Genomic DNA, 15,894 nt, shown 5'->3' on the forward strand with positions numbered 1-15,894 from the left:
GTCTTCAGAATCCCCGACTCAAATGTTAACGCGGGGGGAGGGGGGAAAGGTGCAGTTAACGAAAAGCTTGTAAAGCAGGATTACTTCATACTGAAGATTAATTCCTACTGAAATGAGGTAGTGGCCTAAAATACACAGGTGGGCCTCCTTGTTACTCTTTGTTTTTTGCTTATGAATGCAGGAGTAGGTGTTGGAGGAGCTTCTTAAATAGTCAAATTATTTCTACCCTGGCACAGTGATCTGCTTCCCAGAGCTAATTTTATTTTAGTGTTGCAGCAGGTCAAGGGAATACAAGTTCCTAATTCTGCAACTGCTTGTCTTGATTTACAATCTCACTGCTGGAAATTCCCGCAGACTTCAGGAAGTATATGTAGTGAAAGGCTAATAACATAATGCATTCTGAAACCTTCTAGCATTAACTATTAACCTAGATGGAGAGAAAGTGTAGGCAGAAGGAAATAGTTCTCAGGTTTTTCAAAAATGTTTGTACACAACATGGAGTGTACGAGTCATAAGTCTGGGGTGGTTTGGGTTTTTTTTGTATGTAAGAAGGATTAAAATGATGCTTGAACTAAACTTGAAACTTTCTAGAGAGAAAAGGATCTAAACTTAGAACAAAAACTAGATTTTTAAGAGATTAGCAGCAGTAGGTCCATGAAAATCTTAAGTTTTTAGAAGTTGAATTTAAAACAGATTTTTATAAAAATGTACCTGATTTGCTCCTTTAAAAGTGAAATTGTGATAAAACTGTAGAAAGTACAGAATTTTAATGGTTGTCTGTTGGATAAGTATTTTAGCAAATAGCTTGCTTGCTTTAAAAAAAAAAAAAAAAAAGGAAAAGACCATTTTCTTTTGGACTTACTGTTTTCCTAAATATTTTAGGTGGATTTAACTATGTTGCCAGAAGAGGTTAAATCCCTTGTTCGTGATGGTTATACAGCCTTGATGGACCAGCGGTGTCACAGTGCTGAGCAAGCCTTTTCACAATTGTTGAGCATTCTAAATCCTTTGGAATTAAAGGTAAACTGAGAGGAATAACTTAGTTTACTAGTGTAATTGAAGTTTATGCTTTCAATACCGTGTTTTGTTTCTTTCCTTCCACCAAAATCGTCATTATTATTGAATTGTTGCCTGTGATGTTTCACAAATTTCACAAATGCCAAGTGTTTCATTGATAAGTATGCCAAGGAGCTTACAAATGAGAACAGGATAAAAAAAACGATAGTAGCATAGGATGTATCTTTGTAATGTTCAGCATACACATGCATTTCTAGATGCAATCTAAAAAATATTTACCAAAATAATATACTTATAAGAATAATATAAGATACTCTTATCAAATACCTTACTTGATAAGAAACTACTGTCCGTTGTCAGCTTAACCTTTATTCATAATAATGTAGGGTAAAAAGAATTTATATTCTTCAGGTCAGATAACTCTTTGATGGCAAATACTGTGAAATGTTGTATATGTGTATCTAGCCAATCAGCCATTGACCCATTTGTCGTCCTAGATTTCTTTAAATTATTGTACTGTAGTATTAAGTCACACAAGTTCTGTGTGACAATGTGTGTGCACATGCGTTGCTGTGTTTCAAGCTCCCATTTTAGTAGGGGCTGTTGCAGTGCCAACAAGAAGTCTGTCCAAGCAAGTAATGCACCAATCCATCTGGAATTGTGAGCTAGTTTATTAGGAAGAAAAAGGTTGAGAAAGGGGTTTTTTTATTTTTTATTTTGAAAAAAAGAAAAAAAATCAGCTCTGAACATGAAATATAGCAAAGACACACTGCACTGCATGAAGTCAAAATAGTAAGGCCTTGTTGCAGTGCCAACAAGAAGTCTGTCCAAGCAAGTAATGCACCAATCCATCTGGAATTGTGAGCTAGTTTATTAGGAAGAAAAAGGTTGAGAAAGGGGTTTTTTTATTTTTTATTTTGAAAAAAAGAAAAAAAATCAGCTCTGAACATGAAATATAGCAAAGACACACTGCACTGCATGAAGTCAAAATAGTAAGGCCTGTAGTTACAGCATTTCTCGTAGCAGATGTTTCAGGATGTATTACTTTGAAATACATAAGGGTGCCAAATGACCAGCAGTAAAGGTGTAGTTAACCTTAACTTTTTATGCTAATTGTAACATAAATCTGGGTAGAGGTTACGGTAAGAAGGATGAGAAAAGGGTTTCCTAGCTCTGTTGTAGTGAAGATCTTCAATTCACAGTAGACAGTAAAGTTCTAGTTACCAGCAAAGTGTTTTTGTGTGTGCTGCTACTATAATTTTACTCTATTTGCAGCAACTGAATCTTCGTATTATTAATTATGTTGTAATCATCTATGGACATGCCACTGCTCTTCTTGGAATAGGACAACCTGAGGTATGACATTAAGCCACTCTATTGCTTTTATTAAAAATGCTGGTTCAGGTAGTTGGCCATCCATTTTTGTCTCTTCTTAACGGACATAAAATGAGTGGGAAAGGAAAGCTTTTGTCACATTTGAGAATCATACAGTTTAATATCTGGGACTAGATCTTTAATGGGTTTGGATAAATTAAGCTACCAAATAACATTTCTTTTTAAGCTTTCAAATGAGATTCTTAAGTATTAATGAAGTATAGTCAATTATTTTTCTTCTACTTTGTTGTAATGTGGTTATGCGCTAGTCTTTCTAACACAAAACATTCTGCTTCTAAAACAAGAGAAAGAGAATGCTTTTGGTTCTGGAAAAGACCAAAACAGAAGTGTGGGTTGTTTGGGGGTTTTGGGGGGTTGGTTTGTTTTTTTTCCTGCAGTGTTTAAAAATATTCAGTGTCTTAGTGAGCTCAATCATTTAATTTTATTATTTCAGAGGGAGCCCATGTTTACAGAATAAGTTCCCTTTTTAAAAAAAGGGAAGCCTTTGTGTGTGATCATAAGGTTGCTTTACTGTTCATAAGACTCCCTTTGCTGTTCATAAGACTGATCAAAGAATAGGGCATACTGACCCACTCTACTGGAGCAAAAAAAGGAGAGGAAAAGTGAAAAGTTTCTGGCAAAGTGTCACATCTTTTTGTCTTAAATTTATTTTGAAGGCATTGACAAAGGCTGAAGACCAGTTTAAGAAAATAATTCAACAGTACCAGGAAGAAAGATTTGGTTGTTTGGCATACTATGGAATTGGAAAAGTATACCTCAGACAAAACAGGTTGGTATAATATAAAGCTTCAATATTTGATACAAAAATATTTTCATTTGAGAAGCCATGTGTGGGTTTTTTCGGGTTTTTTTAATTATTCTTTGTTAATCACTAAATTCATACATCAGACATTTATTACAACTTTAAATTTGTTACTGCTAAGGATGTAATGGAAGCCGCTGAATCAAGTGGGCTCCAGGGCACGGGGGTATGGCTGACCAGCACACCCCTGCAGTGGAGGAGAGCTCACAGGAGAAGGGCAAAAAATGATGATCTCGGGCAAACATGTATCGTAAAGAAAGCTTAACTTATCTCAACACCAGGGAGAACTGGAGGGTAACCTTGGGTTTAGATAAGGCAGCTGCACCAGTGAGTCATCGGGTTCCCTGAGACAGGCAAAGAGTATGTCTTCCTGAGCTAGCCAGACCAGCATGGGGAGACGGGGGGAGTGTATACGTGGCTCAGCTGAACATAAAGTGCAGAAACTGGACAACTAATAAACTTGAGAGCAAAGGGCTTGAGCTGGCTTCAACCCACATATTCCTGGCGGTATTTCTTCCCAGCGTTCTGAAGGTAAGCATGTAGACACCGGTAATGAGAATCACATTTGTATTGAGTCAACTGTGTATTGCAATGGCTATGTTATGCTTGTGTTGTGATTTCACTGTATCACTGTATTGCTCTGCTTAATCAAAATCCCCCATAACGCCTGTGGTGGGTTGACCTTGGTTGGCTGCCAGATCCTCACCCAGCGCCCACTCCCCCTCCTCAATGGGAGAGGGAGAGAAAATAAGATGAAAAAGCCCAGGGGTTGAGATAAAGACAGGGAGATCACTTGCCGATTACAGTCACAGGCAAAACAGACTCAACTTGAGGAAAAATAATTTAATTTATTGTCTGTTAAAATAGAGTTGGATGGTGGAAAACAAAGTAGAAAAACAAAATCACCATCCCCCTACACCACCTTTATCCCAGGCTCGGCTTCACTCCCTCATTCCCCACTCCTCTGCTGCCTCCTCCCCAGAGCGGCGCAGGGGGATGGGGAGTGGGGGCTGTGGTCAGTCCGTAACAGCTCCTCTCTGCTGCTCCTTCCTCCACTCCCCCCCTCCTCTGCTGCAGCATGGGCCTGAGGCCGCAGTTCTTTCAGGGCTCATCCACCTGCTCTGGCAGGGGTTCTCCACAGCTGCAGTGTGGATACCTGCTCCAGCAGGGTCCTCTGCAGGGGCTGCAGGGGAATCTCTGCTCCGTGCCTGGAGCACCTCCTCCCCTCCTCCTTCTTCCCTTGGTGCTTGAAGGGCTGTTCCTCACACTTTTTTTTCCCTTACTCCTCACAGCCATGCAGTATGTTTTGTTCTCTCTTACCCATGCTTTCCCTGAGGTGCCACCATCTTGCCTGAGGGGCTCAGCTGTGCCTTTGGTGGGTTCGTTGGAGCCAACTGGAACTGGGGCAGCCCTGGCCTCTCCTCACAGAGGCCGCCCCTGCAGCAGTGGCCCCCTCCCCCCTGCCCAACTTTGCCACATAAGCCCAATACAATGCCAAATAAATAAGTTTGATATTAAACATTAAACCTCCTCATGTGGAATATCTAAAAGCACCTAGTTAGTGTTGGATGCTGGGAGGGGATTCCTCCTTCCAACTGCTGCAGTGTTGCCAGGTGCAGTCTGAGACCCAGGAGGTGTCTCTGTCCCAGTCCCACAGATGCGGCTGTTGTTTCCCTTGGCAGTTCTGACCCGTAGCGAGGCTGCATGCGTGTCCCAAAGAGGTGCATACACACACACACACACACACGCACACACGATAACACAGCTGGCCACCCAGACTACCCCAGGCAGAGCAGCTCCCACGTATAGCACTACCTGAACTCATGTAAAATACAAATACGAGTAGCAGTGTCCTGTGCCTCCTCCTTGGCTGGTCAGGGTTCAAGGTCACTGGTGAACATACGCGTGCCCTCACTGTCTAGATTGACAAGCACACCCATGTTTGTGGGTCCCTTGAATATCAGCGCAGGCTCTCAGTCTGCCTCATATCTGTGCCTGGACTCTGGGCCCCTTACCCAGGCTGGCTTACTGGCTCACACCTTGAGTCTTTGATACTGAAGAGTCCTTAAACAGATAACTTAATGAACCAGGTGCTCTTTCATTCCACATACTCTTACAGTTACCATTTTTTTTCCTTGGATCGTAAAATGAATTGCGAAAGTATTACAGGCCATGTAGAACTTATTCATGTATGATCTGAACATGTACTTGTTTCAAACTTCAGATTTTCAGATGCGCTCGATCAGTTCATGAAATCACAAACAATGTTTAATCATAAGATTGTACCTGGAGTATTAACTTGGCCCACAACATCTCAGGTCATTGAAGAGACACGAACAGAGAATTTACAGGTATGTTTTTTTTAAAAAAAAACCAGCATACAAACCCGTTCTGTCAAATGGTCTTTCAAAGAAAAAAAAAAAAAGTTGTCATCCTCCTCCCTGCCTCCCCATTGTCAAGGCCAAAGAAAGATGGGGGCAGAAGGGATGTTTCAACCTGGAGCAGCCAGTGCAAGCGCTGCTGCTCATTGTCTAGAGTGTTGTCAGCCCCAAGGCCTGGTCTTTGCAGAGCGGAACTCTTCTTGCCACGACAAATTTCAACACCTGGGAAGCATCCCATTTACAGCACAAGGGTGGGGGCTCTGTGTCGGGCTCTATGCTTGGGTATTTCTCTGTAATAATATGGTTCTAATCTGCTCCAAGTGTTTCATAATGTGTTGACTCCTTAGTTGCATATTACCAAACTTTAAGTAGATGTGAATACTATACACAACATAATGCTAGAGAGAACCGCTTAAAAACTTGAATTAGCAAAAACGTGAAGCTGAAAATTTCAGCAGTCGTGCTATATTTAAAACCAAATAGGAGAATTTGACCTTGTAGTTCTTGGTCGATGCAGTGGGAGTTGTATGGTAAAATTCCCTGTTTGACTTGAAAAATCTAGCTTGCAGTTCTGACACTACAAATTGCTTTCTCACACTGAAGAGATTTTTTTTTTTTTAAATATTGTTACTGTTTTTAAACTATAATCGTGTCACTGTTATGGTTTATCCAGAAACCCTTCACAAATGCCATGAGAGGCAAGATGCATGAGCTCCTCTGCACGGAGGCAGTTTGACACAGTAGAACAGGCTAGGTTATTCAGTGTATGAACTTGGCTATACTATACTGACCTGTTTGTTTCTGGTAGAAGCAGCAGTACTGTTGTTTCCTAAACAAAATCTCACCTAAAGATTTCTCATAGACCCCCAGCTGACACCACAGTAGTCTGGCCACAGTAATACATCAGTGGTCTGGGACTTCTGGAGAGCATAATGCAAATATGTGAAAGGCTGTAACTGGTGGTCTGTTTGTTTCGAATAATGTTTTATTAATCTGGGCTTAATGCCAACCTTGTGGGACTTGAACTGACTTTACATAAAGCCACTGAAATGTCTTTACCTCAGACGCTATTTTGGGAGATCTCACTAGCGCCGGTGCAGGGCCAGGTCTGAGCTGTCCCTGGGAATATACTTGACCCTGTAATGCAGATCCCAGGTGAGGCACTCCTGAAATGTTGGGAAATGACAGAAATGAGCAGGCACTGAATTTTTGTCATGTTATCAGAGTAATCTGGATCATCATTTTGGCAATGGAAAACTTAATATTATTCTCATGCGTTTGGAATCGGTCAGCATGTAAAACGTTGATCCAAGATAAACCTTCATACAGGGAAGCCGTGAGTGCCTAGCTGATAGCAGTTCAAAGGAGCTTTTGAGTATTTTGCCATAAAAGGACAATCTTCCATAGCTTTCACTAGAAAAGAGTTGTTCTTTCGGTATTAGTCATCTGCTGTTCAAAAAGAGATGTGTGTTTCACTGCAGGGTTCCCTAGAAGTTTGTAAGTAGACGTTGAATCTTTTCCTGGTTTCTGTGCAATTTGTCTTATATCATTTTGTGTTTCTTCAGTTGATTTTAAAGAATTGTATTGAGGAATGTAAGTTCCCTCCAGAACCAGATGCAATTTGTCGATATCAGCAATGCCATGGCCACTCCAAAATCCAGATATATTTTACAGACCCAGACTTCAAGGTAAATTTTTAGTTTAAAAGGGTTTGGGAAATAAAACTTCATGTTTACATGTTTTCTGCCACCTGTCATGTTAAAGAGCTATCTGGAACACACCATCTTATCCTATATACTGTTAAGTTGTGCACTGTTTTCTGTGTTTTGTTTTTTTTTTTTAAAGATGTTAAATTCATATTATTTCTCAATGTTAGGGTTTTATACGTATTACTTGCTGTCAGCAATGTAGAGTGGAGTTTCATATCAGCTGTTGGAAAAAGTTGAAAACAACAAACTACAGTGATAAAAATGATAAGGTAAGAGCTGTGTCAGACAATAAGCGTTTTATTTTTTCTTTTTTTAGTCGAGATTATAGCATTCCTTTGGTTTCTGATAAGTGCAGTGCTACAACCTGATGTTCCACCCGCATGACAATGGCAGGAGGAGAGACAGGAAAGAGGAGTCTCTTGCTAAATTGTCTGACATGCAAGTGTGGGTAAAGCTTGCTGTTGTCTACGGAAGAAAGGCCTGTCTGTGTGAAGGCATAGTATGCTTAGCCTGTTTATCTTGCATCATTTATGTCCTCCCACATGGAAGCTTAATTCCTTCTACAGTCTTGCTGTTGAAGCAACAGTTTGATATTGAGTATGTCTAAAGGAATTTCACAAAATACAGTACCAGCAGCCAGTCTAAAATGAAGGGAAATCCAGGCAGGGTATGAACTCATAAAAGAATATTCTTAAAGTTGACTCTTGAACGTGAAGTTGGAGGAGGAGGGGCTTTGCTATAGCTTTGGGAATAACATATATATGCCACAGATCTAGGATCCTTTTGACTTGCGGTCCTTGCCAAGTCAGTTGTGACTTGCTTTCCTCATCCAGTAAGAGTTTAGGACTGCGCTAGCTTTAGTTACCTTTGTCACCTCAAATGAAGAAACTGTAATCTGTATAAGAACATAGTTTTTGTATGAATTTAAATCTTTGTTGTGTGTATCATCTTCTCCTACAGGATTTTCTTCAAGAATTGTGTTTCACTCCTGATTGTACAGGCCTTATTTCAAAAATAGTTATTTTCAGTTCTTCTGGTCTGGTAAAATGTGAAGTAAGTAAACGTTCATACAAAATATGAAAATAATCTTTAAAATATTTACTCTGGTAAAGGAGATAAAGTGAAGATGAGACTGTAACTGCAAACACATAAGTAATATGCTATCTTAACTACAGAATCTGAGTATTATTTAGGAATATTAATTACCTGTTCTACTGGTGGAGCAGGAATTACCTTATGGTATTGGTTAGAATTGTCATGGATGGGAACTGGAGCTTCGTTTTATATTTAGCTTGCGCGACATGAAAGGAACTGTTAGTTTAACTCAGAGCTAATCTTGCTAAATGAAATAACTGGATTGGAAGAGTGCTCGTACCCTCTACAGAGTCACAGGAAGATGGATGCTTCTTCCCAGAGCAGTATTGGTCTGTGAGAAGCAAACAAAAACCAAGATTGTAAAGTTTGCTTCCTGCCCACTGGTAAAGCAAAACAGCCTCCAGTTCTTCCTGACTTTGTGTTACCGTTCAACCTGTCTTTTCTGCGGATAAAGAAGTATTGTTATATACCAAGTTGTAGCAGTAGAAGATAATTTTAGGTAGACCTTCATGAGGCTTATGTAGGCTGCGTTATCTCTTTTGTACTATTACTTTTACTGCTTTCCAAAGCATCAAATGTTCCTGGGTTTTGAGTACAGCAATGTTGCATTGTAACCCAAATTTAATTAATAAGATGTCACTTATTTTGGTAGTTTGAACAAAAAATCACAAAAACCAAGGAACCACCAAGAGCCAGTATTAAACAGAAATGTTCAAGGTAAGCTTTCTACTATTTAAAACTAAGTTGAATCAATTTGAGAACAAAACAGTTTTCTCTAGGATTGGTTTTCATGCCTTTTTAAGAATTGCTAAAATACCACAAGTACTTTGGAAAGCTATTCTTGCCCTTTGCCTCCGATAAACTAAAAAGTCTGATAAAATATGTTATGATCCAATTATAAAAGCATTTAAATTAACTTGTAAAAGAAGATACAGAGCTACAGATTTATAATGAGCACAGGAGGGCATTAACTGGTATTGCTGAATAAATTATTGGTAGCTCTCTAGTGGTCATACAGTTCTTTAAAAACAACATTTTCAGTTTGGTCACAGGAAACTGTTTTCAGATATACAGGATATGAGTTGATGCAAATCTGATTTTCCACACCTCTGTATTGAGGGATAAATTGTCCGTTGCACCATTGACTTCCTGGCAATGTGAACCAATAGTTTTTGAATATAAATTGCTGCAGTCATCTTTAAGTCTTTATACCTGAAACCTAATTTCATTGTGAAGTATGTGGGCAGGGAAGTAACATGTTGTTTGGGAAAAGTGTGATTTTTTTGGAGGCTGTGTACAGAACTTGAGGACCGTTTCTTTACTTTTGCTCTCCATATGTGTCTTTCATTTGTGCTAAGATACTTAACAATTGGAATGCTAAAACAATGGGTGTCTGTTATTCTTCTTAATGGATTGAGTGTCTTAATTACACTCGACTTTCACTGCATGTGTATCTAGATTAGAACACCACCTCTGTTTTCAGTCTGAGATTGCAAGCATCGTTCTATTCCTTCTTCTCGCTAGAGGGAAGAAACGCAGCAAGACTTTTAGCTGGATGGGAGAGGTATCACTGTGTGGCATAAGTTCAACACCACTGTTCACAGCATTTACTATCTAACCAACTTTGTGTGAAAGTTCAGACAGTGGAAATAAAAGCTGCATATAATGATGCTACTTTTGTTGATGCACATACCTTTGACATAACTGAGTTTACACTTTTTGATCAAGTAAGGTTATAAATAATGAGGAATCATGCTGAGAGGATGAACAAAATTGATTTTTAAAAGTGAATGAAATCAAATGTTAATATTTGGTTCAAAAAGCTGAGTTATAAATTAAGAAAAAACCTGCTAGTATTTAAGTTAATCCTAATTCAGACTTCATTAATGGGAGTAAAAATTACTGCATCTTGAGGATACTCTTACAGTTACGTACTTGATGTTTATGAAACTTTTATGAAATTTTGTGGTCTCTGAACTTCTAAATGAAAACTAGCTTTATTATATTTGTACTTTTCAGCATAATATTTTATAGTAGAATGGAGCTTATAGCTATTGTAAGACTTGAAAAATAATTGAGATGTGCCTAACTCCTTTGGCACCTTATCTCATCTAACGTTAGCCCAACCCCTAATTGCTTTTTTCAGTCTTAGGAAGTTAAAAATGAAACAAGAAAAAAAATTACGAAGAAAACGTGCACGAGAAGAGGCACAGAATTCTGCTAAAAAGAAAACAGAAGAAAACCAGATGGGAAATGAACCATCTCAATACAGTGATCACAGTGGTATGTGGAAGTATAGATTATTGTTCTAAGTTATCACGGGGTAGTATCATTGGCGTTTGGAATGTCCTAAGTCAAATTATAGCAGAATACTAATATTGAATGTAATTCCCCCCTTAAAGACTTGCATTTTTATTTTTTATTTCAGCTGTGTTTTTAATTTCTAAATAACTGTAAGATATTATTCTGTGGTTAAGTTCCTTGTAGAAAACCTTTATTCTTGCTTCATTGGTTCATGAAGAAGCAGTCTGAAGATTGCACAGGCTTAAATTCCAAGTTAATCTATTTAAAAGTGGTTTCAGAAAAAGCTTTATGCCAACAAGTTAGGACACTGCTACAGAAATAAATCAGAACTGCATCTCAGATAAAGAAAGAACAATATTCTAACTGCAGAAACTGCAATAACTTGAAAAGTGTATTTCAGAGGGTTGGGGAAAAGAAAATACTTCAACCTGTAAGTATGTAGTCAGTTAATGCTTCAGCTTTCGTGTTCCAGTTACGTTGGAACAGCGTTCTGTATTTCAGAGGTGTGAACTCCCACTGCGTTTTGTATTAGGGCAAGCTACAGTGCAAAGAAAAACTGGGTGGATTTTTTTTTTTTTTAATTTTTGTCTGTATTAACAACTTCAAAATAGTGCTCACGTTAATTTCCTTGTAGAATTTCATATTAAATACTGTGAGGGCACTTTTTCATCCCTTATGTGGCACACTCTGAGTTCTCCAGAACCCTGTTGCCTTCAATGGCATATCCTGTCGCTTTCTCTTTAAAAAGCTCTCGGGTGCTAAAATGCACTTTTTCATCCCTTATGTGGCACACTCTGAGTTCTCCAGAACCCTGTTGCCTGTTCAATGGCATATCCTGTCACTTTCTCTTTAAAAAGCTCTCGGGTGCTAATCTTTTCAGGTTTTTTTTCTTAACCATTTTGTTTGAGAGTAGTCCCTTCTATTAGCACCATAGATTACTATTTTTGCTTCCATGTGGTTTTCTAAAATCACGTTCCGTTGACTTTGTGTTGGTTTTTTTTACAGTCTGGGCTATCTCCTTTCCTATGGCTTATCTTTAGTTCTGGTCCTTGCATCCACTGCAGGTCACTCAGTTACATGTATGTGATTTGACTGTCCTAAATGCCCTTAAAACTTCTAAGAACTAAAAATGCCTTTGGTGTGACAAGAACACTCACCCTGAAGTACTGGGGGTAAAAGTTGGGACACTGGTGCAGGAATATGTCAACACCGAGCAACTTAACACAGTTCTGCAAAAATCTGTGTGTTGGTGTTGGCCAACCTTTTTAATTTGTCCTGAGTTAATTCCGTAATAAAATTGAAGTCTTGCATGTCTTTGGAGACAAGCTATCTGCTACCCCTGTTTTTTCACTTGGGGAAATTTCATGAGGAAATCTTTCAAAAAACATCTAATTGAATCGCCTAAGCTGTCTGAGAGGTTGAGGCGCCAGTTTCAGGGGAGAGCTAGCTTGCAAATGGTTTTTTTTGTTTTGTTTTTAGCAGCCATAGCTACCTTTAAACAAGAACAAATCTTCTTGTCAATTGGAGAGGAGTGCAAGTGAGAGGAGCACTTGTTTGTATGCACATTTGTAAGATAGAGAGGTTTTTTCTGCAGACTCCTGCAGGTAAACTCGGGCATGGCTTATACCTGTAGAGTTTATTGAATCTGTTAGTGTGCTTGGAACTGTTTGTGTTACAATGCTTAATTATTCTAGGTGTAATATGTAGTGCTTTATTTAAAAAAAAAATCTTTTCAGATCTACATCTTTTGACTACAGTTACTGTCAGTTAAGCTCTGAAAGTGGCATTCTATAAATGTGTGGTCTTGAAGAATAATGAAAGGTGAAGGCTGGTATGAGCCAGTAATCTTTTTCACTCTTGTTCTACAAAGAACCAGTGGCAGGGTCAGGGCAAAGGTTTGCTACTGGGTGTATGCTCGAGCGTTCAGAAGCGTGCATTTGCTCTGGGGACTGATGCTTGGGGGAGTTCGGTCTCTGCATCAGGGCTGGCATGCAGCCCACACAGATAAATCTGTATAGACAGTTGCTTGAAGGTACTATTACTGGCAGGTAAATTTCTTTTTTTCTTTCTGAAATCTAGCGAAGGTGCTAAGGATTCTTTCTTTGTGTAAACCAAATCTAAACCAATGTTGTGTCAGATTCATAATGCTCAGGCTAGTTTATATGGAAAGTTACATATTCTGTAATTTTCAGTGTTATGATAAAGCAAATAATTAAAAACACCACTTAGTCCAAATTATCTGTACTTTAAAGTGATGTTTTTAGTTGTGGTAAACAGACATGAAATCTTGTTTTGTTTGTTTTTTTTTAAATCCTGTTATAGGTTATGTTCAGGATTTATATGCTGGTGATGGAGTCCTGCAGCATATCAGTCGAAATGCTGAGCAAATAAAAACAGCTGTTCGCGATGCTTCCAAACTATTAAAGGAATTACTTTCATGGTTTGTAATCAGCGAGGAGGATTACACATCATATTCCAAAACTAGCAGCATGTCACATGAAGTGATGGAGCAGCTCATCAGTTACTTAATTCAGGAAAAAAACAGAGTAAAAACAAGGGGTTTTATCTATGTGCTGAGTGAGCTGGAAGAAGTGGATCCCAAATTACACAAGTGGCTGAAACATCTTAACAACTTGGGTAGGCTATGTGTTTATGTAATAGCAGAAGACTTTACCCTGTCATAATTGTTCAGTTTACAGGTGAAAAGATAACCTCCCTGTTTTCCAGTCTTGCTTTCTTAACTTCAAATGGTAAAGTAAAGCTTTCCTCTTTTTCATTTACTTGATCCTTAGCCAGGATTTCTAGAGAAGAAAGTATGGCCATTGGTAAAACAGGAACAACCTCTCTTGTCTCTGCGAGTAAAACATTCTGCTGTGGGCAGGGCTTTGTCCGTGTAGGAAAGAGAAAATTGAACAGATTTATTTTTTTAAAGTCTTTAAATTCCAGAATAGGCTTAAATGACAACATTTGTGTAAATAATAAGATGCTAAAACCTTGGACAAGATTTGGGTTCTTAATCCTATTCTGTTGCATCCATGTCCTTTAAGGAATTTATATAGATTTATTATACAAATAATAATTTGGTGTTGACTAAGAGTAAAATTTATATCCTCTCCATTTATCATTTTTGTTTGCATTTTCAGGATACAAAAGGTTTTACATAATCTGTTTCAACTACGGTATATTTAATTTCTACAACAAACTGTTCCTCTTTGAAGAGGAATATCACACTGTAAGCACCAAAACTCTGAAGCCGGAATGAATTGGTGGGGTTTTTTTCATCTCTTTTAGGTCTGACCGCTACAAAGAACTTTCTCCTTCAGTATGGACAATTTTTAAAAGAGCTTGACCTTTCTATTTTAACCACACTCTGGAATGAGAAGTATGGTAGTAAATTTGACTATGTGACAACTAGTTCTGAAGACACAGAAATTCGTGATTATTTCTTAAAACCACCCCTAGAGAAAACCCGTTGTTTTATATGGCTGTTAGAAGACAATAGAGAAAATTTTCCATTTCTTCATCAAGCTTTAGATGAATTCTTTGATAAAATGGGTAAGTATGCAAAGGTCATCTTTCTTGCAAGCATTGAATTTTGTCTGCTTTTACACCACATTTGATGGGCTCTGTAGAAGGCCGAAACCTCAGCAAACTACTGACCGCCTCATTATATGGGATCTTCTGTGTTCAGTGCTTAAAAGGCAGTATGGCCTCAAAAGGCAAGCCGCCCGTTTTTAGGTTACATTCTGCTGTTTTGTTGCACGTGTCACAACCAGCACGTGAGTTTACCTTTATGCGTAATATATGTTGTCCAACCAAAATAAGTATTTATCTTTCAGTTTAAGCATAAAGATTCTGCAACTACAGTCTTCGAGATGCTTTGGTGGTATTTGATAAAGGATTATAATTATTATTACTATAATTTCATAGTTCACCATTATAAGTTACATAAAATATTACTGTTTCTGTTTACGGATGTGACTTTTTTATCCTTTCAATAGATGACCCTACCGTTATATTAAAGAAGCAGGGAAATGAAAATATATCGGTAAGTGAACTTAACGTCTGTTTGGGATAAGCTCAGAAACAAGTATGAGTGTGGTGGTTTAAAAATGTGCAAAAGTGAATAGAGAGGTGCATCTCTTGGTTTTACATCATCATCCTTCAGACCTGATTAGAGATTTACTCTTTTGTTTTATCTTCTCCCCCCACCCCCCCTTTTCTTAAAGCATTTGAAGACTGCGTACCATTTTTCCTAAACTTCTGTCAGTAAAATACTTGTTTAGGGTCTTCTCTTTAGTTAAAACACAAACCAACAAGCAGCCTTTTAGATTATGAGCATTTCAAGGATGCAGATGAGGAAGCTGTAGTGAAAGCAGATGAGGGTACACTGTGCTGTATCGCCTCCTTTGGATAGGGAAAATAAGGCAAATAAGGTGCATGGGAATAGTGTTTACATATTACTTGATAACTGCAGTTTGGCGTTTACTTTAGAAAAAGTCTCTCTAAAAGTATCACTGGGGAATTTAAAAAAAAAAAAAAGTGCCCCATTTACAAACAGAGAGACTCCTACTAACTGCCGTATCTGCATATTTACCATGACAACTGAACTTGAAGCCTGATTCTTCCTCGAGTGTGCTTAACTTGAATCTGCATAATTTTGGACACTAATTGTACTGTATATTTTACAGTTCAGAGTAACAAATGGGAAGGTGGTGTAGCCCAGCTTTACCTTCAGGTGTCGTTAAATTGTAAGGCTAGGAATTTGACGTTTGTTCCGCTAATAAGCAAAGTAAATTTGAAGTGAGTTTAGACATATTTTGCATTTGTTCATTACAATTTATCAATGCTTTGCAGATTCAACCCATAAGTCTTAAACTGTACATCATTCTGAATCACTTTTTGATTAGTATCTTAATGAAAATCCATTCTAATTGGCAGAAGTATGTCATGTATTTCGGTTAATTATGTGTTTGAGGCGCTCTCATTTGAAATTATTCTAGCCTGCAGATAAATTTATCTGTACAAAAGCAAGATTTACTTTTGCTACAGAATAAAGCTTTAGAGTTAATTAATTAATATACATCTTAATAAGATGTGAAATCCTTTGCTTTTTCATGTCATGAATTGGAAATCCGAGAACGAAATGAAAGCCATTACAATAAAACTACTTCTATTTCAGCGTTGCTTA

At 38.2% G+C, this 15,894-nt stretch overlaps 1 protein-coding gene across 1 annotated transcript in view; it reads left to right on the forward strand.

Annotated features, from left to right (window-relative positions):
• Positions 1–15,894, forward strand: part of TTC3 (tetratricopeptide repeat domain 3) — a 66,775-nt gene that overhangs the window by 31,467 nt on the left and 19,414 nt on the right. Inside the window, exons 17-28 of the mRNA XM_009282984.2 lie at positions 883–1,020; positions 2,293–2,373; positions 3,069–3,181; positions 5,439–5,565; positions 7,161–7,283; positions 7,472–7,573; positions 8,265–8,357; positions 9,052–9,116; positions 10,546–10,682; positions 13,026–13,340; positions 13,995–14,258; positions 14,705–14,751. Coding sequence (XP_009281259.1) covers positions 883–1,020; positions 2,293–2,373; positions 3,069–3,181; positions 5,439–5,565; positions 7,161–7,283; positions 7,472–7,573; positions 8,265–8,357; positions 9,052–9,116; positions 10,546–10,682; positions 13,026–13,340; positions 13,995–14,258; positions 14,705–14,751 — 1,605 coding nt within the window. The remainder of the gene's footprint in view (positions 1–882; positions 1,021–2,292; positions 2,374–3,068; positions 3,182–5,438; positions 5,566–7,160; positions 7,284–7,471; positions 7,574–8,264; positions 8,358–9,051; positions 9,117–10,545; positions 10,683–13,025; positions 13,341–13,994; positions 14,259–14,704; positions 14,752–15,894) is intronic.

The sequence above is a fragment of the Aptenodytes forsteri genome, unplaced genomic scaffold, assembly GCF_000699145.1.
Source record: "Aptenodytes forsteri isolate BGI_AS27 unplaced genomic scaffold, ASM69914v1 Scaffold2, whole genome shotgun sequence".
NCBI classification, from domain to species: Eukaryota; Metazoa; Chordata; class Aves; order Sphenisciformes; family Spheniscidae; genus Aptenodytes; species Aptenodytes forsteri.